This window comes from Pantherophis guttatus, chromosome 6 (genome assembly GCF_059756535.1).
Source record: "Pantherophis guttatus breed Tessera chromosome 6, ASM5975653v1, whole genome shotgun sequence".
Taxonomy (NCBI): Eukaryota; Metazoa; Chordata; class Lepidosauria; order Squamata; family Colubridae; genus Pantherophis; species Pantherophis guttatus.
Window position 1 is genome coordinate 2,403,190 of NC_142068.1, and position 27,616 is coordinate 2,430,805.

The 27,616-nt window shown below is 46.1% G+C and overlaps 1 protein-coding gene across 2 annotated transcripts in view; it reads left to right on the forward strand.

Moving 5' to 3' along the window:
* Nucleotides 1-20,388, forward strand: part of BCL6 (BCL6 transcription repressor) — a 32,196-nt gene extending 11,808 nt beyond the window's left edge. The window contains exons 2-10 of one of the 2 annotated variants that reach the window (XM_060684759.2): nucleotides 773-896; nucleotides 2,159-2,331; nucleotides 4,151-4,372; nucleotides 7,615-8,595; nucleotides 11,480-11,661; nucleotides 13,112-13,279; nucleotides 15,466-15,596; nucleotides 17,182-17,319; nucleotides 18,932-20,388. In XM_060684759.2, the coding sequence (XP_060540742.2) occupies nucleotides 2,171-2,331; nucleotides 4,151-4,372; nucleotides 7,615-8,595; nucleotides 11,480-11,661; nucleotides 13,112-13,279; nucleotides 15,466-15,596; nucleotides 17,182-17,319; nucleotides 18,932-19,075 (2,127 nt within the window). In that variant the 5' untranslated portion in view covers nucleotides 773-896; nucleotides 2,159-2,170 and the 3' untranslated portion in view covers nucleotides 19,076-20,388. The remainder of the gene's footprint in view (nucleotides 1-772; nucleotides 897-2,158; nucleotides 2,332-4,150; nucleotides 4,373-7,614; nucleotides 8,596-11,479; nucleotides 11,662-13,111; nucleotides 13,280-15,465; nucleotides 15,597-17,181; nucleotides 17,320-18,931) is intronic. The other variant, XM_087872389.1, reaches the window with a different exon arrangement.
* The last annotated feature ends 7,228 nt before the right edge of the window (nucleotides 20,389-27,616 follow it).

The window sequence follows — 27,616 nt, forward strand, 5'->3', positions numbered from 1 at the left end:
TCTTTCTTTCTTTCTTTCTTTCTTTCTTTCTTTCTTTCTTTCTTTCTTTCTTTCTTTCTTTCCTTCCCTTTTTTCCTTCCTTCCTCTTTCTTTCTTTCTCTCTCTTTTTTCTTTCTTCCCTTCCTCATTCCTTCCTCCCTCTCTCTCTTCTTCCTTCCTTCCTTCCTTTCTTCCAACCCCTTTTTCTTCTTTCTTTCTTTCTTTTTCTTTCTTTCTTCCCTTCCCTTTTTCCTTCCTTTCTCCTCCCTCCCTCCTTTCTTCTTTCTTCCTTTTCTTTCTTTCTTTCTCTCTCTCTCTCTTTCTTTCTATCTTCACATTTCTCAACTATCCACTTCTCTCAAATCTTTAGCCACTCTAATGCAGGGATTTGAGCCTAACATTTGTCTACAGGGAATCCTCACTCTACGACTATTCATTTACCGACCGTTTAAAATTACAACACTGAAAAACAGCAACTTATGACCAATCCTCACCCTTACGACCATCGTGACATGACCAAAACTCGAGGGCTTGGCAACTGGCATGTAGTTATGACAGTGGCGGGAGTGGGGGGTGTCACGTAATCTCCGTTTGCTCCTTTTCCAGCTGGCTGTGACACGCAGAGTCAATGAACTGAGTCAGACTCGCTTAACGACTGTGCCATGTCCTTGATAGCGACATGCTTGGGCCGTGAAGCTGCTTTCTCCAAAGCGAATCTCAAATTTGGAGCAGATTTTATACGTGGCTCATTTCTGACCTTTTTTTCCCCTCTGCTTTTTTCTAATTTGCGCAGGTCCAAAAATACCGTTGGGACTGTGAATCGAAGCCTGAGGGATGGTCTTGCCATTCCATGTTTTGCCAGCCACGTCGCCAATCCGTGGAATATTTCATTAGACGCAGCTGGGAACCGTATTCAGGTGGGCACCGGAGGCCACGGACCGAACCCTCCTCCTCCCCCCCCTTACAGGAAGTCCTCGACTTACAACGGTCATTTAGGGACAGTTCGAAGTTACGAGGCGCCTGAAAGAAGTGGCTTATGACCGTTTTTCACACTTAACAACCGTTGCACCACTATCCCCGTGGTCCCGTGATCCAAATTGGCAACTGCCTCCTATTTAGGACGCTCGCAGTGTCCCCCCGGGGAGGGGTGTCGGGGTGTCACCTGATCCCCTTTTGCCACAAGGGGGAAGCTGGAGTCCCTTAATAACGACCGTTGTTGCTAACTTAACACGGTCGTAAAACGGTGAAATTCACTTCACCGTCTCATTAGAAATGGAAATGTTGGGTTCAGTTGTGGGGTCTTCATAGCTGAGTAAGGATTCCCGGACAGTTGTGTTGGAACCCCACCCCATGCTTTAGGAAACAAGAGCCACAAATGTACAGCAATATATTACGTATTATCCTCAAAATAATATCCGTGATTTGTATTTTGCAAGGAAAACATTGTTGGTCATAGTTATTATATAGAATAGAATAATAATAAGGAATGGAATGGAATATAGCATAGCTTAGCGTAGAAAATAGAAGAGAAGAGAAGCGAATAGAATAGAATAGAATAGAATAGAATAGAATAGAATAGAATAGAATAGAATAGAATTTTAAAAATGAATAGAATTTTAAAAATGAATAGAATAGAACAGAATAGAAAATAGAATAGAATAGAATTTAGAAAATGAATAGAAGAGAAGAGAATAAAATTTTAAAAATGAATAGACTAGAATAGAAAATAGAATAGAATAGAATAGAATTTAGAAAATGAATAGAATAGAATAGAATAGAATAGAATTTTAAAAGTGAATAGACTAGAAATTTAGAAAATGAATAGAATAGAATAGAATAGAATAGAATAGAATAGAATAGAATAGAATAGAATAGAGAAGAGAATATAGAATAGAACAGAACAGAACGGAATGGAACATGGAACACAAAATAGGTTACAGAATAAAATAGATTACAAGAAGAATAGAATAGAACAGAACATAGAAATAATAGGAATAGGAATAGAATAACAGACTTGGGAGGGACCTTGGAGGTCATCTAGTCCAACCCCCCGCCCAAGCAGGAGACCCTACATCATTTCTGACAGGTGGCCGTCTGGCCTCTTCTTGGATGCTCAAAAGGATACTCAACATCTCCTCTTCTTCTCCTCCTCCTCCTCCTCCTTCTACCTGCCCCACAGGACACGACCAAGATGGCCTCGCCGGCGGACAGCTGTATCCAGTTCACCCGGCATGCCAGCGACGTCCTGCTGAATCTCAACCGCCTTCGGAGCAGGGATGTCCTCACCGACGTGGTCATTATCGTCAGCCAGGAGCAATTCCGGGCCCACAAAACAGTCCTGATGGCCTGCAGGTGAGAAGGGACCCATACCTCCCCCCCTCCCCCCCCCGCTTCCCATCTTCACTGTGGGATGTTGCAGCCAACCGAACAGCCTTGCCGATTGGGGGCGACCCTAAGGCTGGGGGCTGTCCCTGTTTTATAGAGGTATTGGATACAGGGGGTCCTCCACTTACAACAGTTCATTTAGGGACAGCTCAAAGGTGCTGAAAAAGGGGGCTTGGGACCAGTTTTTCACACTTAATGACTGTGGGCGGCATCCCCGTGGTCACGTGTTCAAAAATTCAAAAAGGGTTGGCAACTGGCATGTACTTAAGATGGTTGCAGAGAGTCACGTGATCCCCTTTTGCGACCGTTTGGCAAGCCAAATCCACGGGGAAGCCGGATTCACTTAATGACTCACTGAACAATTGCAGTGATTTCACTGAACCACAGTCGTAAAAGGAAGCAGAAAATCATTTAACAGCTGTCTGTCAACTTGCAAAGCTTTCAAGTTGCCATGAGCAGGAGGGAGGGAGAACTGATAGAGCTGATTGATTTCCCTAACTGAAGCTGCATTCCATACATTCTTCCTGACCGCAATCAGAAGGAGGGTGTTAGGTTTCACAGCCAGCCAAAGTGATTAATTGGATAATGTGATTTATGACATGGCCAGAGAGGAGGGGAGAGACAGGGTCGTAGGGGAACGTAAATCTACGTGGGATTAGTTCTAACTGCATCCGAGTATTGCCGAAATGGTGCTCCTAATAAATGACTGTATTTCTTTTGAAGTTCGGCTCATGGCTCATGAATTAATTAGGGCATCTTTCGGAAACTTCACACTGTCTCACTTAGCAACGGAAATTTTGGGCTCAGTTGTGGTCGTAGGTCAAGGACTCCCCCTATTCCACCAGTGTACAGGAGGAACATTGAAGCTGTTTTGGATTTGAGTGTGTGGTGTTTGAGTCCTCCCCCTGACACATCTGAGGTTTAGAAATTGTAGAATAACAGAGTCGGAAGGGACCTCAGAGGTCTTCTAGTCCAGCCCCCTGCTGGAGTAGGAGACCCTGTACCATCTCAAACAAATGGCTGTCCAGTCTCCTCTTAAAAGCCTCCAGTGATGGAGCAACCACAACTTCTGGTGGCAAGCAGTTCCACTGGTTAATTGTTTTCACTGTTAGGAAGTTTCTCCTTAATTCCAGGTTGCTTCTCTTCTGAATTAGTTTCCATCCCTTTCCTTCCTTCCTTCCTTCCTTCCTTCCTTCCTTCCTTCCTTCCTTCCTTCCTTCCTTCCTTCCTTCCTTCCTTCCTCCCTCCCTCCCTCCCTCCCTCCCTCCCTCCCTCCCTCCCTCCCTTCCAAAATCACAGGACAGCAAGGCATCTCAGAGGTCTTCTAGTCCAACCCCCTGCTCGAGTACAATCTCAAACAAATGACTGCCAGTCTCTTCTTAAAAGCCTCCAGTGATGGAGCTCCCCCAACTTCTGGTGGCAAGCTGTTCCACTGGTTAATTGTTCTCACTGTCAGGCAATTTCTCCTTAATTCCAGGTTGCTTCTCTCCTTGATGAGTTTCCATTCGTTGCTTCTTGTCCTGCCCTCAGGTGCTTTGGAAAATAGGTGGACCCCCTCTTCTTTGGGGCAGCCCCTCCAATAATGGAAGGCTGCTATCATGTCTCCCCCCTTATTTCTTCTTTTTATTAGACTAGACATTCCCAATTCCTGCAACCGTTCTTCGTATGTTTTATCCTCCAAGTCCCCAATCCTCTTGGCTGCTCTTCTCTGCACTCTTTCTTGGAATCTCGACATCTTTCTTTTAATATCATGGTGACCAGAATTGTCCCTTTTGCTTCTCCACAGTGGCCTTTTCTACAGCATCTTCACCGACCAGCTCAAGTGCAATCTGTCTGTCCTGAATTTAGACCCGGAGATCAGTCCTGAAGGATTCGGGATCCTCCTGGATTTTATGTACACCTCTCGTCTCAACCTACGGGAAAGTAACATCCTGGCGGTGATGGCCACGGCCCTCTACTTGCAGATGGAACACGTGGTGGACACCTGCCGGAGGCTCCTGAACTCCAGGTGAGGCTCGTGACGGTAGCAGGAGTGGACGCAAGGTGGGATTCGAATGTGGCACCTGTATCTTTCTGACGAGGGGGATTTCTCGCCGAAGAAGAGACTCGGTTGTCTTCTTCATCCATCTCCGAGAAAAAGAGCTTCTAGGATTAATTCCTAGCAATTTAAGGCAGTGTTTTATGAGTGGTATGGTGGAGCTCTCGCCTCACAATCAGGAGGCTGTGAGTTCGATCCTAGGTAGAGGCAGATATTTCTCTCTCTGGGTACATTGAGAATATATCTGCCGAACAAAACTCCGTACTGGCAACAGGGACGGCATCCAGCCAGTAAACACTCAGCTCCATTCAGTTGCCCAGAACTTCACCCCGCAAGGGATTATGGGGTCATTAAAAGATGATGATGAGTGATTCCCTTCACTGAGTGGTGCATAGCCTAGAGATGGAGCTCTCGCCTCACCATCAGGAGGCTGTGAGTTCGATCCTCGGTAGAGGCAGATATTTCTATCTCTGGGCACAATGAGAATATATCTGCTGAAAAACAACTCCGCATTGGTGACAGGAAAGGCATCCGGCCAGTAAACACTCAGCTCAGTTGCCCAGACTCCACCCAGGCAAGGGATTATGGGCACTGTTTCTCAACCATGGATCCTTGAAGATGTGTGGGCTTCAACTCCCAGAATTAAGGTTGAGAAACACTATCTTAGACAAATCTTACTGCTCTTTTTGGGACCAAGAGGCGAGATTAGTAGATTGAGGGAACGCTGTGGATGTAATTTACCTTGAAGTTCCCCCATACTGGCATGGGAATTCTGGGAGTTGAAGTCTTACCTATCTTCAAGGTGGAGAAACACTGATCTAAGGGAATTCTGGGTATTAGAAAGTGCTGGGAGTCTACTAGTGATTCCACAGCCACCATCTTCGAGGGCAAGATCTCCCATCCCAGGATTAAACCAGGTTTAACTCAGTTTAGCTATTGGAGAGCTTCCAAAGTCAGTCAGGTGCTGCCCTCTGCTGGACGTTTGATGAATATTGTTAAGAAAGGGGGTACAAATATAGTATAGACACAGGTCATTCTTGACTTACAACAGTTCGTTTAGTGACCTTTCGGAAGTTAAAAAGGCACTGAAAAAAAGTGACTTATGACCGTTTCCCCACTTCTATGACCGTCGCAGCCTCCCTGCGGTCGTGTGATCACAATTATAGATGCTTGGCAACTGACTCGTATTTATGACGGTTGCAGCGTTCCAGGGTCACATGATCAGCCTTTTGGACCTCCTGACAAGCTCAGTCAGTGGGGATTCACTCAACAACAGTGTTACTGACTTAACGACTGGAGTGATTCGCTTAACAACGGTGGCAAGAAAAGATTTTCACTTAACTGTCTCACTGAACAACGGAAGCTCAATTGTAGTCATACGTCAAGGACGACCTGCGTAGATATGAGTATAGATCAGGGGTGAAATCCAGCAGGTTCTGATAGGTTCTGGAGAACCAGTAGCGGAAATTTTGAGCAGATCGGAGAACCGGCAAATACCACCTCTGGCTGGTCTCAGAGTGGGGTGGGAAGGGAGATTTTGCAATATCCTTCCTCCAGGAGTGGGGAGGGAATGGGGATTTTGCAGTATCCTTCCCCTGCCATGCCCACCAAGCCATGCCCACCAAGCCACGCCCACAGAACTGGTAGTAAAAGAATTTGGATTTCACCACTGGTGTAGATAAAGCTGCTTAATGACTGTTTGCAGTTATAGCGGACTCCCACGTGGGGTTGACCCAATTCTAAGATTTCAACAGACCTCCCACCCCATGGTGAGGTCACCACAATTGGCCTGCATTTACAGACATTTGCAGTGTTTGGAGTACCCAGAAGAATCATCTCTGACCGAGGGGTCCAGTTCACAGCAAAATTCTGGAGGGAGTTCCTACGATCCATAGGGTCATCCCAAGGCCTCAGCTTAGCGTTTCACCCGAGCACTAATGGGGAGGCAGAGAGACTGAATGCCATGATAGAGCAATACCTAAGATGCTACGTCAACTACCAACAGTCGAATTAGGCAGACCTCCTATCTTTTGCGGAGGTCGCGTATAATAATGCTGTCCACAGTAGCACGGGATTAGCCCCGTTTAAAATAGTGAGTGGTATGGATTTCGTCCCCATGCCAGAGTACCCAAGGGAGCCCCCTTCCTCAGTCAGCTTGACCGATTGGATGGCAATGTTGAGAGAAACCTGGGAGAACGTTAAGAGGGTGTTGGCCAAGGCGCCATTTCCAAACGTATTTGTTTGGAAATGCAATTTATTTGGAGATGACACCGAAACCTGACACCGTTCTCACGTGACCGTGTTTTCCCATGTTTTTGCTGAAAACCGGTGTTTACTTCTGGTCTTCGGCAAAACCAAGTCACGGTGAACAAAATCGGCTCACTTCCCCAACGCGGACTTTGCTTAGTGAGCACCGCAAAAAAAGGTCATGAAATCATCAGGTCATGTGGCTGATCTGTTTTGTATACCGTCACAACTTAACAACCGTAACGGGCAGGGCCCATTACAGTTGTAAGCAGAGGTGGAATTCAGCCGGTTCGGCCCGATTTAGCCAAACCGGTAGCAGTGACCTGCGGGTGGGCCCCCGCCCCCACCCATCCGCCCGGGCGCAATCCCGTTCTATATCGCTGTGTCTTTAACGCCGTACACATGTGTGGATGGTGCACGCAAGTGAATGGCTGTGGTGTTTGATGTTGTGCTGACATTTCCGGTTACCACCAGTTCTGGGCGAACTGGTAGTAACTGTATGAAGGCAACCTCTGGTCATAAGGTGAAGATTACCTATATTTCAACCAAGCAGGAGGAATAAGTTACAGGTAGTCCTTGACTTAACAACTATTGGTTTAGTGACCAAAGTTACAGCAGCACTGAAAAAGTGACTTAGGGCCGTTTTTCACACTTATGACCGTTGCAGCATCCCCACAGTCACATGGTCAAAATTCGGGTGCTTGTCAATTGTCTCATATTTATGACGGTAGCAGTGTCCCAGGGTCAGCAGAGTGAATGGGGAATCCAGATTCACTAAACAACCATGTTCCTAACTTAACTAGCGCAGTGATTCACTTAACAGCTGTGGCAGAAAAAAGGTTGTAAAAGGGGGACAAAATTCACTCAGTAATGATTTTGCTTAGCAGTGGAAATTTTGGGCTCAATGACGGTCGTAAATCGAGGAACTTGCCTGCATTGTAACGTCCCTTTTTCTCTGGCTTCAGTGAAACGGAAATGGTCTCGGCTGCCAAGACCTCCCGAGAAGACTTTTTAGCCAACCAGATGCTCAGCCAACCAAACATGATGGCTTACAGGAGCCGAGATATCTCGGAAAGCAGCTTACCTCTTCGGAACGGTCCCGTTTGCGACGGGAGAGCCTTCATGCCCGGTTTGTACAACAGCATGTCGGGATCCCCCATTTCCTACACTAGCTACAACACTGTGCCCATCGGCGGGTATCTCTACTCGGATGAAGAAATACGAGACGCAAGGATGTCCATCTCAGAGGCGTCAAGAGGGCACCCCTTTTCACGAGAACGCGCGGCACCGTGCAGCGCGTCTCGGAGTAGCGCCTCCGAGTTTACCAGGGCGGTGGCTAATCTCTCGCCCAGCCTATGCCGCCCCGCTGTCTACTCTCCAAAGGAAGAGACGGACAAGGAGAACAAAACTGATGTCCGCTACAGCCCCGCTACGGGTCCTGACCCTGCACCCTCTCTGACTCACAACAATGCCTATTTTGGGTGCAACAAAATAAGCAAGGAAGAAGAGAGGCCGACTGCCGAAGCCAAGAGGGCCCAGCGCTTCGAGCCCACCAATGCGCCCATGAACCGGAAAGTGGTGACCAGCCCTCAGAGCCCCCAAAAGTCGGACTGCCAACCCAACTCGCCAACCGAGTCCAGCAGCAGTAAGAACGCCTGTATCGGCCCGAGCGTGACTTCGGCAAAGAGTCCCACCGATCCCAAGGCATGCAACTGGAAGAAGTACAAATTTATCGTGCTCAATTCGCTTAACCAGAACGCCAAGGAGGATGTGCCGGAACACACCGAGGCTGGGACGCTCTCCCCGCGGCCGTACGCCCCCTCGTTGACGTGTCAGCAGTCCCTGGAGCCCGAGAACATGGATGTGCAGTCCCCAACCAAGCTCAACATCAATGGGGAAGACTCAACTATCCCACAAGCGAGCCGCCTCAACAATATTCTTAACAGGTATGGACCAGTTCCTTCTTGTGTCAGTAGTGGGTGTACATGCTGGTGTGTATGTATGTGTAGATCTGGATTTTACTAGTGGTGTCTCATCCAGATTCTCACCTGGTCTGATCTTACTGACCACTGGATGCTAAAATATATTATGAGTTAGGGCCGTGTTTTGCGACTTTAGCAACTTGTGTGGACTTCAACTCCCAGAATTCCCCAGCCAGCCACCATTTTAGGAGGTGGAGTCTGCTCGTTTTTGAGTTGCTGTGGTTGAGAAATGCTGAATTAATTTAATCCAACCGTCTCTTCCCAACCCTGTATCCTCCAGAAGTGCTTTTCTTGAGTGTCAATCAGGGTGGATTTGATTTAAATCGAGTTGATTTAAATCACAATTTAAATCATGATTTAAATCACTAGTAAAAAGGCTTGATTAAAATCAACTCGATTTAAATCATAATTTTTAAAGAGCGACTGTCATCTCTGCTACTCCTTTGACCCGCTGTTGACTCACCGATAGTCCCAGTGTTGCAGAATATACAGCCTCCTGCTACATAACTAAGCTCCATTTCATGCTGAATAAACTAAATTATTTATGTATCTTAAAAAGAAAACTATCTTACGATAGATTTTTACCCCAAAAGTTTTTTATTAAAATAAATTCGATAAAAATCAAAAGAATCTGATTTAAATCAAAAAAATCCGATTTAAATCAAAAATATCTGATTTTTTTGATTTTTTTTAAAAAAATCATTGATTTTTATCCACCCTGGTGTCAATGTAATCTATACACTGCTAAACTTGTTGTGACCTTTAATTGGGGGGGGGGGGGAAACGGTGAGTCGCAAGGCAACAGTTCTTCAACCAAGGTACCTTGAATGGACTAGCTTACAGAATACGTTCAAAATCTGGGATCCATGACTCCCAAGGAGGTGACATTTGTGGAGACATTGTGGTTGCTTTAGTCCTACTGGTAGTTGCTGCTCTACTGGGCTATTGCCGCAATCATATGATTTTTCAGCTTTGATGTTCTATGACAGTTTCCCAGTCATTCTAGTAGTCCCTTCCTTGATCTTCCACCAAAAACCACTTACCTGCCAGCAGGGAAGGGAAGAAAAGGGAGGGAGGGAGGGAGGGAGGGAGGGAGGGAGGGAAGGAAGGAAGGAAGGAAGGAAGGAAGGAAGGAAGGAAGGAAGGAAGGAAGGAAGGAAGGTTTTCTATGCACTACTGTATTCCCACAAGGAAACTCAATGGGGAAGCCAGTGGGAAATCGGAAGTCACTCCTCTTCCTGCTTTTTTGCCCGCTCTTGGTTATTCTATTTTTCTGTTAAGGTTAGGAAATATTTTTGAAACACTTACCCAACAGGGCATAGATTATCTAGTACCTATTAAATCAACCTTAAATTTCATGTACTTGTAACCAGGGGTGAAATTCAGCAGGTTCTTACAGGTTCTGGAGAACCAGTAGCGGAAATTTTGAGCAGTTCGGAGAACCCGCAAATACCACCTCTGGGTGACCCCAGAGTGGGGAGGGAATGGAGTTTTTCACAATATCCTTCCCCTGGAGTGGGGTGGGAATGGAGATTTTGTAGTATCCTTCCCCTGGAGTGGGGAGGGAATGGTATCCTTCCCCGGCCACGCCCACCAAGCCCCCCCCCCCAGAATCAATAGTAAACAAATTTGGATTTCACCCCTGCTTGTAACCTTTATAAATGTGGTTAAATTCATTTTAGCTATGGGTAAATCGTGGGATTCTGGCAGCGCCATGAATTTCATTTTGTCTGGCTGTTGAGAAGCAGGCCAGAACTTCCTCCGTTATGCTATAGTTGCGTTCACACAACATCCCTGTACCCAGGTCAGTTGGAGAGCAAATGCCTGTAATCGTGAGAGATGCTAAATGAGTTTTAGCATTGTGTGAATTTAGGCTCAGGAGTTGTGTGAACTCGGCTCTGCTTACTGGGTTTAGGGTTCAGTGTACAATGTTGTTTGTAGTAACTGGGTTAATTTGGGGTGTCTGCTCAGCCTTTGTACCCTCCAGACACCCCAAATTAACCCAGTTACTACAAGGACTGCTTGCCATTGGCCAGCATATTAAAACTGGCAACCTGTTGCTAAATCTACACTTCGAGCAGTTTGATTAACAGGGATACAAACCTTAGTGAGTTGTAACAGGACAAATATTGGTTTGTAAATCTTGGTTTATTGGCATAACCCACCAATTCTCAAACATTCCCAGGATTCCTTTATCTTAAAAAGGATTGAGGAACCCAAACAAAGAGTTTGGCTGATGTGCATTACATCTATTAATGTTTACTGTGCTAGAAATTACGTGTAAATCCTTGACTTACAACAGCTCGTTTAGTGACCATTCAAAGTTACAGTGGCACTGAAAAAAGTGACTTACGATGGTTTTTCACAGCCTCCCTGTGGTTGCATGATCAAAATTCAGACCCTTGGTAACTGGCTCATATTTATGACGGTTGCGACCTTCTAACAGGCAAAGTCAATGGGGAAGCCGGATTCACTTAAGGACCATGTTACCAACTTAACAACTGCAGTGATTCGCTTAACAACGGTGGCAAGAAAGTTCGTAAAATGGGGCAAAATTCAGTTAACGTCTGTCTCGCTTGGCAGGAGAAATTTTGGGCTCGATTGTCATCATAAGTTAAGGATTACCTGTAAAAACCGAGACATGTTAAAATATTTATAGATTTAACTTCATGGCCTCGGGGACCCTTCGTGGTTGCCAAACGCAGTTGAAGAAGCTCCGGCCAAATGCGATAAGTCGAGCCGAGCAATATCAGAGTAAGAAACTGTGGTTTAGCTCAGCCCCAGATGAATCAAAGGGCAGTTTTCCCACCAGCGGAGGTTAGTCTTAACCCAGTTTCTTCCTCCTTAGGTCACTTGATGGTTCTCCTCGGAGCAGCGAGGACCAGTCGCCGTTGTACCTGCACTCGTCCAAGTGCAGCTCGTGCGGTTCTCGATCCCCGCAGCATTCGGAAATGTGCCTTCATACCCCCGGATCCAACTTTGGAGAAGAAATGGGGGAAACCCAGTCAGAATATTCAGATTCCAGTTGTGGTAAGTCCAGAAAAAAAATAAAATTCTGATGCTTTTTGGGGGCATTCTTCATGTTGGTTAAAGGATGGCTTGACTCCTTGCCTCGATATGCCGAGCAGGTGGAAGCTTATTCCTGCTTAAAGATAGACTCTGCTGAATGAGGGAGGCTCGTCTTTTGCAGATGGGGTCAGTTTAATACAGGTAGTCCTCGAATTACAACCATTTGTTTAAAAGACTGTTTGAAGTTCCAGTGGCACTGAAAAATAGCAATTTATGACTGGATCTTGTGCTTATGACAGGGCCTCACACATATGACTGGGCCTCACACTTATGGCCATTGCAGCAGCCCCATAGTCACATAAACGAAATTCAAGTGCTTGGCATTATGAATGTATTTTTGACAGTTGTGTGTCCTGGGGTCACGAGATCGCCATTTGCGACCGTTCCAGCTGGCTTCTGACCGTCCGGGGCAATGGGGGAAGCCAGGTTCACTTAATGACTTTCTGAGTCCCTTAAGAACTGCAGTGATTTGCTTAACAACCATGGCAAAAAAAGGCCATAAAATGGCCTGCAACTCATATTTATGACAGTTCCAGCATTCTGGGGTCATGTGATCCCCTTTTGCAACCTTCTGACTCCTGCAGTGATTCACTTAAGAACGGTGGCAAGAGAGTTCATAAGAGAGGACAAAACTCACTTGGCAACTGTTTTGCTTAGCGACAGAAATTTTGGGCTCCATTGTGGTCGTAAATCGAGGACTACCTGTATGTAAAATTAGATTCAGAAATCTTGCTCTTTTGGTATGATTTTGCTGTAGCTTGAAGAATATTATTATAGTGGTAGTCCTTGATTTACAGCAATTCATTTAGTGACCATTCAAAGGTACAGTTGCACTGAAAATAATGACTTATGACCATTTTTCACACTTATGGCATTTGTAGCATCCCCAGGGTCATGTGATCAAAATTCAGACGCTTGGCAACTGGTTCATACTTATGACGGTTGCAGTGTCCAGGGGTCTCTGATCCCCTTTTGCGACCGTTTGACAAGCACAGTCCATGGGGAAGCCAGATTCACTTAACAACCAGGTTTCTAACTTAACAACCACAGCGATTCACTTAACAACTGTGTCAAGGAAGGTCGTAAAATGGAGCAAAACCCGCTTCACCAATGTCTCGCTTAGCAACAGAAATGTTGGGCTCCGTTGTGGTCGTAAGTCGAGGACTACCTGTATTATTATATTCCATTTGATATTAGATAATATTATATCCCAACATTTATTTGGGGCTGTTCCATCACATGGTGCTGATCGATTTTGCGTCTGCAGTGCAAAACTGGACGCGGGCTAATCCTGGCTTGCTTTTTGGCAGCGAGGCGAGGGGGGCCACCTTGTGCCCGGTTTGAGGGTGGCCCGGCGTAGCGCCGTACTGCGCGATTCTCACCCGCGTCCCCTCCTCTTCCTCTCCGACAGAAACCCGGTCTTTTTTCTGCAAAGAGTGCCAGTGCCCGTTCTCGGAAGAGGCCGCATTCAAGAAACATTCCCTGCAAACGCACAGTGACAAACCCTACAAGTGTGACCGTTGCCAGGCCTCGTTTCGCTACAAGGGGAACCTAGCCAGTCACAAAACCGTGCACACAGGTACAACGTCCCCCCCGGGAGGGCACAGGAGACGGGCCGCCATGGCCTGGGGCCGGCGCGTAACTGCGGGTCTCCAGAGTGCCGTTGAATGTAGTGGGGGTGGGGGTTGAAGGGCTCCAATCCACAGGCAGCAGACCCCAATTTGGGCGGGGGGCGAAAAAAGGAAAAAGGCCAATTGTAAGAAGTCCTCGACTTACGACCATTTGCCTAGCGACCGTTTGAAGTTACGACGGCGCTGAAAAAAAAGTGATCGAGGACCCGTCCTCCCACTCGCAAACATCTGCTTAGTGACCAAAGTGGTGAGGGCGCTGAAAAAAGTGAGTTAGGACCAGTCCTCGCACTTACGTCCGTTCATTTAGCGACCAAAGCTACAACAGCGCTGAAAAAAGTGACTTGCGACCAAACCTTGCACTTATGACCAATCTTTGCACTTACGACCATTCATTTAGCAAACATTAAATGTTACGACGGCACTGAGAAAAGTGACTTGGGACCAGTCCTCGCACTTGCGACCATCCCAGCGTCCTTGCGGGCGTTTGTGATCAAAATCCAGGCACTTGGCAACCGACGTGCGTCGTCCCAGGGTGACAAGATCCTCATGTGCGACCTTCCTTTCCCAGGGGCTTCTGACAAGCAAAGTCAATGGAGGGAGCCAGATTCAATTAACGACCACATGATTCACTTAATAACCATGGTAAAAATGTCATGAAAACGGATCAGGCCGAAATGATGATTTGCTTTACAAGCACCCCAACTTATGATGGAAAATCTGGCCCCAATTATGGTCATAAGTCGAGGACTCCTGTAGCTGCCACCAGAAAGCTTCAGACGAATGTGAGAAAGCTCACGGCGGCAGACACTCCAGCGTCAAAATGAAATGGAGGGCAGGTAGTCCTCGAGTTAATGGCCAAAATCGAGCCCCAAATTTCCGTCGTTAAGCGAGACAGTCGATAAAGGGAGATTTGCCTTATTTTACGACCTTTATTGCCACAGTTGTTGAGTGAATCACTGCAGTTCTTAAGTGAGCAACACGGTTGTTAAGTGAATCTGGCTTCCCCGTTGACTTTCCGGTCAGAAGGCCGCAAAATGGGGATCACGTGACCCCGGGTGACACTGTGACCGTCATAAGTACGAGTCAGTTGCCGAACGGCTGAATTTTGACCCTGCGATTGTAGGAATGCTGCAACGGTCGTAAGTGTGAAAAACGGGTTCGCAAGTCACTTTTTTCAGTGACGTTGTAACTTCAAATGGTCACTAAACAGATCATTGTAAGTTGAGGACTAGCTATGAAATAGACAAAGCAGTATGCCACAGTTGTGGGTTGCAAAATCCACTCCTTTGGTACATGTGATTGGGGGGCGGATGCCAGAAAAGAGACATGGTTTGATCCTGGGAATTGGGGAGGGGTCTTTCAGCAGCCAGAATCAATTATGGGTCTCGGGCAGGAGGGGATTCTGGGGAAATTTCATATCCTTCCTTGGAAACAGCCTGGAGTATAGGACTTTTTTTTGGAGTTGAGCTTTGTGTTTTGTAGAGCACTCTGTGATCTGTGACACCCTCCCCCCCCCCACACACACCGAGACCCTCAAATGTTGGCTTGAAAAGAACAAAATTGAGTCACAATAGGCCCTGTTGAAACATTGGCCAACTCGGCTGGGGAAAAAAAAAATCTGTACAGGTGGAACTTCAACTCCCAGCATCCTCAGCTAGGAAAACCTTTGGAATCCTGGGAGTTGAAGTCTTGAGGAAAGTTAATCCTAGAGACGACTCTGGGGATCCAAAGTTTGTGGTATCCCGTGAGGATTAGATGGCCTAAACTTTGAAAAAGGTGTTATTCGAAGGGGATGCCAAATTTGTGAGTTTTGTTAGAGCCGTTTTTCTCAATCTGGACAACTTTAAGCGGGGCGGACTTCAACTCCCAGAATTCCCCAGCCAGCTGGCTGGGGAATTCTGGGAGTTGAAGTCCGCCCCGCTTAAAGTTGCAGAGGTTAAGAAACAGTTTTTTGGGACCAAGAGGCGAGATTAGTAGATGGAGGGAACGTAGTGGATGTAATTTACCTTGAAGTTCACCCATAACTGGATGGGGAATTCTGGGAGTGGAATTGTGATTCAAAGCTTTGTTGTTTGTTTGTGTGCAAATAACTTTGTGATGCTAAAAACGTGCTGTTTTTGTTGGTCCAAAACAGGCGAGAAGCCCTACCGTTGCGGCATCTGCGGGGCGCAGTTCAACCGTCCGGCCAACCTCAAGACTCATACGCGGATCCATTCTGGGGAGAAGCCTTACAAATGTGAAACATGCGGAGCCCGCTTCGTACAGGTTGGTGTCTATCACCGTCAAAAGATGTTTGACCAGCCTCTGAACAAATCTTTAAACACCCCCCCTCCCCTCATGAGACATGGTAGGAGCTGCGGAGGCCTCCTCAGGTCAAAGAAGTCAAGATGGCGGGTGCAATAGTGCGAAGGAAGTTGGGCCTTTTTAAATGTAGAGTGCTGCAGGGTTTGGACTGCCCTTTCCTGGTAGCCATCTTGACTTTTTTGACCAATCTTGGCTAGCAAACACCACAGAGCCAATGAAGGGAGAACTTCCCAAATTGTCATGTTTGAGAATGAGTTAGAGAAATATGAGGGAAATCGGTTGTTTCTAAATTTCTAAAATTTAGATGATAGATAGATAGATACAGAGAGAGAGAGAGATGTAGATATATGTGATAGATAATAGATAGATAGAGATAGATGTAGATATATGATAGATAGATAGATGTAGATAGATGGATGTAGATATAAGATAGATAGATGTAAGATAGATAGATAGATAGATAGATATAGATGTAGATAGATGTAGATAGATAGATAGATGTAGATATAAGATAGATGTAAGATAGATAGATAGATAGATAGATAGATAGATAGATAGATAGATATGTAGATAGATAGATGTAGATAGATAGATGTAGATAGATAGATAGATAGATAGATGTAGATAGATGTAGATAGATAGATAGATGTAGATATAAGATACATGTAAGATAGATAGATAGATAGATAGATAGATAGATAGATAGATAGATAGATAGATGTAGATATAGATGTAGATAGATAGATGATAGATAGATGTAGATAGATAGATAGATAGATAGATAGATAGATAGATAGATAGATAGATGTAGATATAAGATAGATGTAAGATAGATAGATAGATGTAGATATAGATGTAGATAGATAGATAGATAGATAGATAGATAGATAGATAGATAGATAGATGAGAGAGAGAGAAATGTAGATATACAGATAGTTAGATGACAGGAGAGAGAGAGAGAGAGACTGATTGATTGATAGCTCATAGATATTGATACATAGATACAATTGATGATACTGTAGATAGAGACAGTAGATATATGGTAGATGGTTGATTGATGATAGTTAATAGATGATAGATAAAATTGATTGATAGATGATAGATAATAAACAGATGGATGAATAGATGATGATGACAGATAGATACATAAATAAATGATAGATAGATGCAGAGAGAGAGACAGAGAGAGGAGGAAAGGAGGATAAAGTAAAAAAAGAAAAGAAAGTAAAAAATAAATAAAATAATGATAATAAAAATAAGTAAACACATTGAAAAGAAAAAAACAAAAAACAAAAAAACACAACAGGCCAACTGAATGGACCACCGGATCGTTCTCTCCCATCAAGCTTAAAATGTGGATCCAGTGATCCATTTGCTCTCGGCTCTCTCTCTTTTTTTTTTTTAACGAAGAGGAGACGGGTGGGATGGACAGATGGAAAAGCTGTGGGTCATCAGAGCCCCCCTTTTTTTCACAAGGGTTCGGAGGGAGGGGCGGGGAGAAATGGACCCCAGGATGCCCGTCTTGACTCTCCTCTACCATTCCCAGGTGGCTCACCTCCGAGCGCACGTCCTCATCCACACCGGGGAGAAGCCGTACCCGTGCGAAATCTGCGGTACCCGTTTCCGACACCTCCAGACCCTCAAGAGTCACTTGAGAATCCATACCGGAGAAAAACCCTACCATGTAAGCAAAAACTCCCTTCTGTGCTGTGTCCGTTCGCACAACGACAACAAAACGGGTGTGTGTGTGGGGGGGGGGAAACGGGACAAAAAGGGACCATGACTTCCCCGTGGGGGATGCAAGGGGGGGGCATCTTCTGTGGCTGTCTGCCGGAGAGACCGCAAAGTCAAGATGGCGTCTGGAGCTGCAACGTTGTGGCTGCCATCTTGGCTTTTTGTGAGCCGCTCTGGGCCACGCCAGGTACGGTTAGTCCTTGACTTACGAACACGACGACGGAGCCCAACATTTCCATTGCTAAGCGAGACATTTGTGAAGAGAGTTTTGCCCCATTTTACGAACTTTCTTGCCACCGTCGTTAAGCGAAGCACTGTGGTTAAGCTAGGAACATGGTTGTTAAGTGAATCTGGCTTCCCCCAGTGACTTTGCTTGTCGGATGGTCGCAAAAGAGGATTATGTGACCCCTGGGACGCTGCGTCCGTCATAAATAAGGAGCCTTGGTAGTACAGTGGTCTAAAGCACCCTGTTATTAAGACCAGCTACCTGCAATTACTGCAGGTTCGAATCTCGCCAGGCTCAAGGTCGACTCAGCCTTCCATCCTTTCTAAGGTAGGTAAATTGAGGACCCAGTTTGTGGGGGCAATAAGCTGACTTTGTATAAATATACAAAAGTATGAAGGCTATTGCTTAACGCCTTGTAAGCCGCCCTGAGTCTCCGGAGAAGGGCGGCATATAAATCAAATTAAAAAAAAAAATAGGAGTCAGTTGCCACGTGAATTTTGATGGCGTGGCCACGAGGATGCTGCAACAGTCATAAGTGTGAAAAACGGTCATAAGTCACATTGTTCAGAATAGAATAGAATAACAGAGTTGGAAGGGACCTTGGAGGTCTTCTAGTCCAACCCCCTGCTTAGGCAGAAAAACCTACGCCATTTCAGACAAATGGTTATCCAATCTCCTCTTAAAAACTTCCAGTGTTGGAGCATTCACAACTTCTGGAGGCAAGTAGTTCCACTGATTAATTGTTTTAACTGTCAGGAAATTTCTCCATTGTAACTTTGAACGGTCACTAAATGAATACTTGTAAATCCAGGACTACCTACCTGTAATTTCGAGCACAATAAATATCAATAGATGTAATACACATTAGCCAAAGACTAGCTGTAGTTTTCCTGGGGAGAAATCTGATTTTTTTTAAAAAAATGCTTTTAAAAGTAAAAAAAAAAAAAATAGCCTCTGATGATCATGCGCGGCTCAGCTGGGATCATCAGAGGCTTTTAAAAGCATTTTTTCTACAACCTCTTCGTCCGAAGAGATTATAGAAAAAATGTTTTTAAAGGAAAAAAAGCCTCTGCCGATCAGGCAACTCAGCTGGGATCGTCAGAGGCTTTAAAAGCATTTTTTTTTACAACCTCTTCAGCCGAAGAAAAAATGGCTTTAAAAGTAAAAAAAAAAAAAAAGTTGGGATGCCCACTCAGTCATATTACCCCCACCCTCACCAAGCCACGCCCACAGAACCGGTAGTAACAAATTTTCCATTTCACCACTGCTTTCTCGATACCCATTGCTCCCTAAAAATGACACATCTGACGTTGCAACCCACTTCAATCCCTTGCAGTGTGAAAAGTGCAACCTGCACTTCCGACACAAGAGCCAACTCCGCCTGCACCTCCGGCAGAAACACGGCGCCATCACGAACACCAAGGTGCAGTACCGCCTGTCGCCCGTCGACGCTCCCCCGGAACTCTCCAAGGCGTGTTGAGGACTAGCGGCACGAAACGGCGGACGTAGCCAAGAGGCTCCTTCCGGGGAAAGGGCGGGCAAGGATGTGCAAAGGATGCTTCGATCACTTTAGGAAAAAACAAAACCCGTTGTCGTTCTTGCTGTCTGTGTTGTCGTTGTCGTTGTTACACATCGGAGTGCCTCTAGAAGCCCGGAGCGAAGGACAAGACGGGAATGCGAGAACAGAAGGACATTTTACGTTGGGTTTACGTTGATCGGTTTTGTTCCCCCAAGTTGTGTAAAGTCACCGTTCGGACTACTTGTGCGTGCGTGCCTGTGTGTTTGTGCGAGTGTGCGTATGTGTGTGTGCAAACAGAAGAGAGGGTCAACGACTTTTTCTTACACTGTCCGTTGCGGGAGAATGTCGAAAAATCTCGTTCCCCCTCTACCACCATCCCGCGGGAAAAATAATTGAGGAATGTACATCGTTTTACGGGAGCAAGCAAAGTGTATATCTTTTTATGCAAAAGTGCGTGTGTGTTTTTCACAACAGAGAAAGAGATTGTATAAGGGATACGAAAGGGGAGGGGGCTTTCAAACTTTTTAACCAAAGGTGAAGGAATTTATGGCGGAATTGTAAATAGATGAATATATGAAATATATATATACATATGTGTGTGTGTGTGTATATATATATATATATAAAGAAACAGCATACATATATATATACACACATATATAAATACATATATATATAAATACATATATATATGTGTGTGCCTTTAAAAGATATTATATATATATATATATATATATATATATATTTATATATATATATATAAAAATGTATGTATGTATATGTATAAATGCATTGAAGTCTCTGTGTTTAGTCTCTGCAGGCAGAAGGCTGATGGGAGCCTCCATTGCAAAAAAAAAGGAGCACTTAACAAGATATTTTAAAAAAAATAAAAATATTCTGCATCGGTCTTGGTGAGAAAATATTTTGTCTAAGAGCATTGAGTGTGTATTTGTATTTTTTTGCAAGTGAAGGTTTACAATTTACAAAAAAAAAGCGTGTATTAAAAAACAAAAACTAAAGCTGCAGAAGGAATTTAAAATAATATAAAAGTGTATTTTTTTTCCCAGTCTGTATATAAATATATATATATATATATATATAAATATAAATATATATGTATAATGTTTGTTTGGGGATATTATTTTTTTGGTTTTTTCACAGTGCCTTTCTTTTCGACAAAACTGAAATCCGGTACGGTTTAAGAATTGTGAAAGAGGGGAGATCAGGGCAAACTCTGGATGGGGGGAAAAAAAAGTCCGTTTTGTTCTTTTTTTTTTTAAAAAAAGGAAATAATAAGAATAATTTGGTCTCATTTTATACACTTGTGTTACAATCGGTTGATCTCGGTGACAGGGTTTGGGGGTACATCAAACTGCATTAATGCATTCTGTAAAATATAGCTGTACAAATCCAAAAAAATAAAACAGCAGAACCAGGAATCAAAAGGTGTGCGAATTCATTCTTTATTCCCCCAAATGACTTCCTCAATGGGGGTGGTGGGGTGGTAGAATCTTCCTTGTTAGAGCTCTGACCTCCCAATTTGGCATGTTTAAGGCTTGTGGACTTCAACTCCCAGAATTCCTCATCCAGAATTCCACCATGCTGGCTGGGGAATTCTGGGAGTTGAAGTCCACAAATCTTAAGGAAAGAGGGAAAGGGAGGGAGGGAGGAAGGAAGGAAGAAGAAACAAGCTGAAGTCAGAGAAGAGGAAGGGAAAGGGATGGAAGGAGGGAGGGAGGGGGGAAGGAAGGAAGGAAAGGAAGGAAGGAAGGAAGGAAGGAAGGAAGGAAGGAAGGAAGGAAGGAAGGAAGGAAGGAAGGAAGGATAGTGTCAGGTTTCGATACTATCTCAAAATAAATGAATTTCCAAACTGCCGATCTTTGAGGAAATTTTCTCTTTATTGAGCATAGTGATCTGTCCCTGGCTCTTTCGCGGTCAACACTGACCTTTGCCCCCCAATCCCTCCCTTTCCGATCCCCAATTCTCTGCGTCTCATTGGCTATCTTCCAAACCACTCTCCTCATTCCATCTCCGTCAGATCACAGGAATGTCCCGCCCTCCTCCCATCTCCGAGGAAACAGAATCTTCAAAGGAATTAAGTAGGCAAAAGTTCAAGCTTCTCCTCTCCTTTCAATATGTCAGCGCTGGAACGCTGACAGATAGTAGAAGAACAGCTGGAAGGGACCTGGAGGTCTTCTAGTCCACCCCCCTGCTCAACTAGGAGACCCTATACCCGTGATGGCCAACCACAGGTGGCACGCAGAACCATATCAGTGGGCACATGAGCGTTGCCCTAGCTCAGCTCCCAGCTGATTTTCAGGCCTTCCAGGCCCATCAGAAGTCAGGAAACAGGCTATTTCCAGTCTTTGGAGGGCCTCTGGAGGGGGTGGGAAGGCTGTTTTTGCCCTTCCCAGGCTCCAAGAAAGCCTCTGGAGCCTGGGGAGGGCGAAAAATGGGTCTACTGCGCCCACTGTGCCATCGTGTGCCAAAAGCGGGGAACGCACAGGGGTGTCACACGCACATGTGCGTGGGGGTGGGGCATACTGAATTATGGGTGGGGGTACATGTGGGTGTCACCCCCCCTGTGCTCCCCTCACTTTTGGCACACGACGGCAAAAAGGTTAGCCATCACTGCCCTATCCCATTTCAGACAAGTGGCTGTCCAGTCTCTTCTGGAAAACCTCCAGTAATGGAGCACCCACAACTTCTGGTGGCAAGTCGTTCCACTGATTAATTGTTCTCACTGTCAGGAAAGTTCTCCTTTAGTTCTAGGTTTCTTTTCTCCTGGATTAGTTTCCTTACTGAAACTAATAATAGTAGTTCAGAAAGGGGAAAAAAAAAAAAGGAAGGGAGAGAGGGAAGGGAAGGGAGAAAGAAAGGGAAAGGAAAGGAAAGGAAGGAAGGAAGCAAAAGGAGGAAGGAAGGAAGGAAGGAAGGAAGAAAAGAGAGAAAAAGAAAAAAATTAATTTCTGATTGAACTGCATATCTTTCTGAGGCCTAAATGGCTGGAAAACACTTGTCCAATATCCCCAATCTGATTCTAATACAAATAATTCTAATTTCCCATTCAAAGAAAACCCAATCCATTTCTAGCTCATATTTGCACAACTCGCGTCACCTGGTGAAAGATTCCACACAGGTTTTAAAGGTTCACTAGAAAAAGATCCGTCAGTGAAGCCACTATCTGCGAAATCACAAAAAGGACTATTAAACAGTCACCCAGCCAGCTTTCATGCCTAAAACTAGAACTCACCGTCTCCTAGTGATTAGTCCAAAATCAACCAGCTGAATTTCATGCCTAAGAGGTGACTAGAACTCCCCGTCTCCTGTTGATCGGCCCAAAGTCACCCAGCCGGCTTTCATGCCTAAGGCAGGACTAGAACTCCCAGTCTCCTGGTGATGATTGGTCCAAAGTCACCCAGCTGGCTTTCATCCCTAAGGAAGGACTAGAACTCCTCGTCTCCTGATAGTAATTGGCCCAAAGTCACCCAGCCGCTTTCATGTCTAAGGCAGGACTAGAACTCCCTTCTCCTGGTGGTGATTGGTCCAAAGTCACCCAGTTGGCTTTCATGCCTAAGGCAGGACTAGAACTCCCCATCTCCTGGTGGTGATTGGCCCAAAGTCACCCAGTTGGCTTTCATGCCTAAGGCACGACTAGAACTCCCTTCTCCTGGTGGTGATTGGCCCAAAGTCACCCAGTTGGCTTTCATGCCTAAGGCAGGACTAGAACTCCCCATCTCCTGGTGGTGATTGGCCCAAAGTCACCCAGCTGGCTTTCGTCCCTAAGGAAGGACTAGAACTCCCTTCTCCTGGTGGTGATTGGCCCAAAGTCACCCAGCTGGCTTTCGTCCCTAAGGAAGGACTGGAACTCCTCGTCTCCTGATAGTAATTGGCCCAAAGTCACCCAGCCTCTTTCATGCCTAAGGCAGGACTAGAACTCCCCATCTCCTGGTGGTGATTGGCCCAAAGTCACCCAGCTGGCTTTCGTCCCTAAGGAAGGACTGGAACTCCTCGTCTCCTGATAGTAATTGGCCCAAAGTCACCCAGCCTCTTTCATGCCTAAGGCAGGACTAGAACTCCCCATCTCCTGGTGGTGATTGGCCCAAAGTCACCCAGCTGGCTTTCATGCCTAAGGCAGGACTAGAACTCCCTTCTCCTGGTGGTGATTGGTCCAAAGTCACCCAGTTGGCTTTCATGCTTAAGGCAGGACTAGAACTCCCCATCTCCTGGCAGTGATTGGCCCAAAGTCACCCAGCTGGCTTTCATGCCTAAGGCAGGACTAGAACTCCCTTCTCCTGGTGGTGATTGGCCCAAAGTCACCCAGCTGGCTTTCGTCCCTAAGGAAGGACTAGAACTCCCCATCTCCTGGTGGTGATTGGCCCAAAGTCACCCAGCTGGCTTTCGTCCCTAAGGAAGGACTGGAACTCCTCGTCTCCTGATAGTAATTGGCCCAAAGTCACCCAGCCTCTTTCATGCCTAAGGCAGGACTAGAACTCCCCATCTCCTGGTGGTGATTGGTCCAAAGTCACCCAGTTGGCTTTCATGCTTAAGGCAGGACTAGAACTCCCCATCTCCTGGCAGTGATTGGCCCAAAGTCACCCAGCTGGCTTTCATGCCTAAGGCAGGACTAGAACTCCCTTCTCCTGGTGGTGATTGGCCCAAAGTCACCCAGCTGGCTTTCGTCCCTAAGGAAGGACTAGAACTCCCCATCTCCTGGTGGTGATTGGCCCAAAGTCACCCAGCTGGCTTTCGTCCCTAAGGAAGGACTGGAACTCCTCGTCTCCTGATAGTAATTGGCCCAAAGTCACCCAGCCTCTTTCATGCCTAAGGCAGGACTAGAACTCCCCATCTCCTGGTGGTGATTGGCCCAAAGTCACCCAGCTGGCTTTCATGCCTAAGGCAGGACTAGAACTCCCTTCTCCTGGTGGTGATTGGTCCAAAGTCACCCAGTTGGCTTTCATGCTTAAGGCAGGACTAGAACTCCCCATCTCCTGGCAGTGATTGGCCCAAAGTCACCCAGCTGGCTTTCATGCCTAAGGCAGGACTAGAACTCCCTTCTCCTGGTGGTGATTGGGCCAAAGTCACCCAGCTGGCTTTCATGTCTAAGGCAGGACTAGAACTCCTCGTCTCCTGGTGGTGATTGGTCCAAAGTCACCCAGTTGGCTTTCATGCCTAAGGCAGGACTAGAACTCCCCATCTCCTGGCAGTGATTGGCCCAAAGTCACCCAGCTGGCTTTCATGCCTAAGGCAGGACTAGAACTCCCCATCTCCTGGTGGTGATTGGCCCAAAGTCACCCAGCCAGCTTTCATGCCTAAGGCAGGACTAGAACTCCCCATCTCCTGGTGGTGATTGGTCCAAAGTCACCCAGTTGGCTTTCATGCCTAAGGCAGGACTAGAACTCCCCATCTCCTGGTGGTGATTGGTCCAAAGTCACCCAGTTGGCTTTCATGCCTAAGGCAGGACTAGAACTCCCCATCTCCTGGTGGTGATTGGCCCAAAGTCACCCAGCTGGCTTTCATGCCTAAGGCAGGACTAGAACTCCCCATCTCCTGGTGGTGATTGGCCCAAAGTCACCCAGCTGGCTTTCATGCCTAAGGCAGGACTAGAACTCCCCATCTCCTGGTGGTGATTGGCCCAAAGTCACCCAGCCAGCTTTCATGCCTAAGGCAGGACTAGAACTCCCCATCTCCTGGTGGTGATTGGTCCAAAGTCACCCAGTTGGCTTTCATGCCTAAGGCAGGACTAGAACTCCCCATCTCCTGGTGGTGATTGGCCCAAAGTCACCCAGCCAGCTTTCATGCCTAAGGCAGGACTAGAACTCCCCATCTCCTGGTGGTGATTGGTCCAAAGTCACCCAGCTGGCTTTCATGCCTAAGGCAGGACTAGAACTCCCCATCTCCTGGTGGTGATTGGCCCAAAGTCACCCAGCCAGCTTTCATGCCTAAGGCAGGACTAGAACTCCCCATCTCCTGGCGGTGATTGGCCCAAAGTCACCCAGCTGGCTTTCATGCCTAAAGTGGGACTACATAGAACTCCCCGTCTCCTGTTTTCTAGACTGGTGACTGGCCCAAGGTCACTCAACTGGTTTTCATGCCTGTGGGGGCATGATCTGTATTGGGGCCAGTACACTTCAACATCTTCATATGCAATTTAGATGAGGGGATATGTGAAGTATTAAAGCCACTTTATAAGGCCTTGGGAAGGCCACGCTTGGAATCCTGCATCCAGTTTTGGTCGCCACGATGTAAAAAAGATGTGGAGACTCTAGAAAGAGTGCAGAGAAGAGCAACCAAGAGGATTAGGGGACTGGAGGATAAAAACATACGAAGAACGGTTGCAGGATTTGGGTATGTCTAGTTTGATGAAGAGAAGGATCAGGGGAGACATGATAGCAGTCTTCCAATATTTGAGGGGCTATCACAGAAAAGAGGGGGTCAACCTGTTCTCCAAAGCCCCTGAAGGCAGGACAAGAAGCAACGGATGGAAACTAACCAAGGAGAGAAGCAACCTGGAATTAAGGAGAAATTTCCTGACAGCGAGGACAATTAACCAGTGGAACAGCTTGCCACCAGAGGTTCCACCACTGAAGGTGTTTAAGAAGAGACTAGACAGCTATGTGTCTGAAATGGTACAAGGTCTCCTGCTTGAGCAGAGGGTTGGACTAGAAGACCTCCAGAGTCCTATGATCCTAGCGTTCTATGATTCAGGGAGGGAAGGAAGGAAGGAAGGAAGGAAGGAAGGAAGGAAGGAAGGAAGGCAGGCAGGGAGGGAGGGAGGGAGGGAAGGAAGGAAGGAAGGAAGGAAGGAAGGAAGGAAGGAAGGAAGGAAGAAAGAAAGAAAGGAAGAAAGGAAGGAGATGACTGGAAAATAATCAAAGAGAGAAACCTGGAATTAAGGAAAAACTTCCTAACGGTGACAACAATTAACCAGTGGAACAGCTTGCCACCAGAAGTGGTGGGTGCTCCATCATTGGAGGTTTTAAAGAAGAGATTGGACAGCCACTTGTCTGGAATGGTATAAGCCTTATACCTTATACGATAAGGTCTCCTGCTTCGGCAGAGGGTTGGACTAGAAGACCTCCGAGGTCCCTTCCAACTCTGTGATTCTGTATTCCTCATCTCTAAAGCTGTAACTAGCTGTGTTAATTTCTGTTCTCACCACAAGGTGGGAGGGCAGGCTAAGATTTGAACACCTCACAGAGAAGAACGCTTTTAACCATAAAACAAGCAGAAAACTCCAGCGGGTGGGCCTGTAACACAATTCAACACAACAATTCAACACCAAGGAAAGACCATTTCGTGAACAGGAGCTCTAAGGGCATGTAGACAAGACCACAGTGGGAGTCAGGAACAAGAGATGCTGCTTAGAGACCGGTCAGATAAGAGACAACATAGCCTGCAGCTGCCTACAGACGGTCCTCCACTTACAACGGTTCATTTAGTGACCGTCCAAAGTTAAAACAGCAGCGGAAAAAATGACTCAGGACCGTTTTTTCACACTTACGACCGTTGGAGCATCCCCACGTGATCAAAATTCAGAGCGTTGGCAACTGGGGTATACTTACGACGGTCGCTGTGCGATCCCGTTTTGCGACCTTCTGACAAGCAAAGTCAATAGGGAAGCCAGATTCGCTTAATGTCTGTGTTACTGACTTAACCCCTGCGGTGATTCACTTAACAACGGTGGCCAGAAGGGTGGTCGAATGGGGCAAAGCTCACTTTAACGGCTGTCTCGCTTCGCCACAGAAATGTTGGCCTCCCTCGTGGCCAGAGGTCGAGGACTACCTGAAAAGGGCGGGGCCCAAAGACTCACAGCTTTCTTTTCTGAAGAACATCCCATAATATCGTAGTAGTTTTTTTTTTTTTTTAACACGCCTTGAAATTTGCTCCTAAATTGTGACCGGTTTGAGCTTTGCAAAGATGAAGCAAGCCACTTCTCTTGAAGCCTGACAACCAGTCCTCGATTTACGACCAGTTCGAGGTTACGACAGAAACCCCCAAAGGTACCTAGTTATGCAATTCTGACAGCTGTCTCCCCCACAATCACACAACTACAATCCACTCGGACCCACGTTTACACCTGTTTGCAGCATCCTGTGATCATCTGACCACGTTTTCTGATATTTCTGCCGAAATCTGGCATCTGTTAAAAACCACAGCAGAGCAAGCAGTGGATTCGCTTAACAACTTCCTTGTTCGCTCGAATTGGAAGGGAGGAGGGAGGAGAGAGAGGGATGGAAGAGTAGGGAGGAAGGAAGGGAAGGGAAAGTAGAGTAGGAAAGAAGGCAAGAGAGGGAGGAAGAGAGGAGGAGAAGGAGAAGAGAAGGGGGAGAAGAAAAGAAGAAGGTGGGGAAAGAAAGTTGGAAGGAGAAGAGGGAGAGGCTAGGTTTGAGGAGAAAGATTGCTGTACAATAAAAAAAAGAAGATGAAGTGGAAGAAAGGCAGCTCTGAACAAACAAATAGATTAAGAAAAAGAATGAATTGTTTAAGAATAAAAGAGGA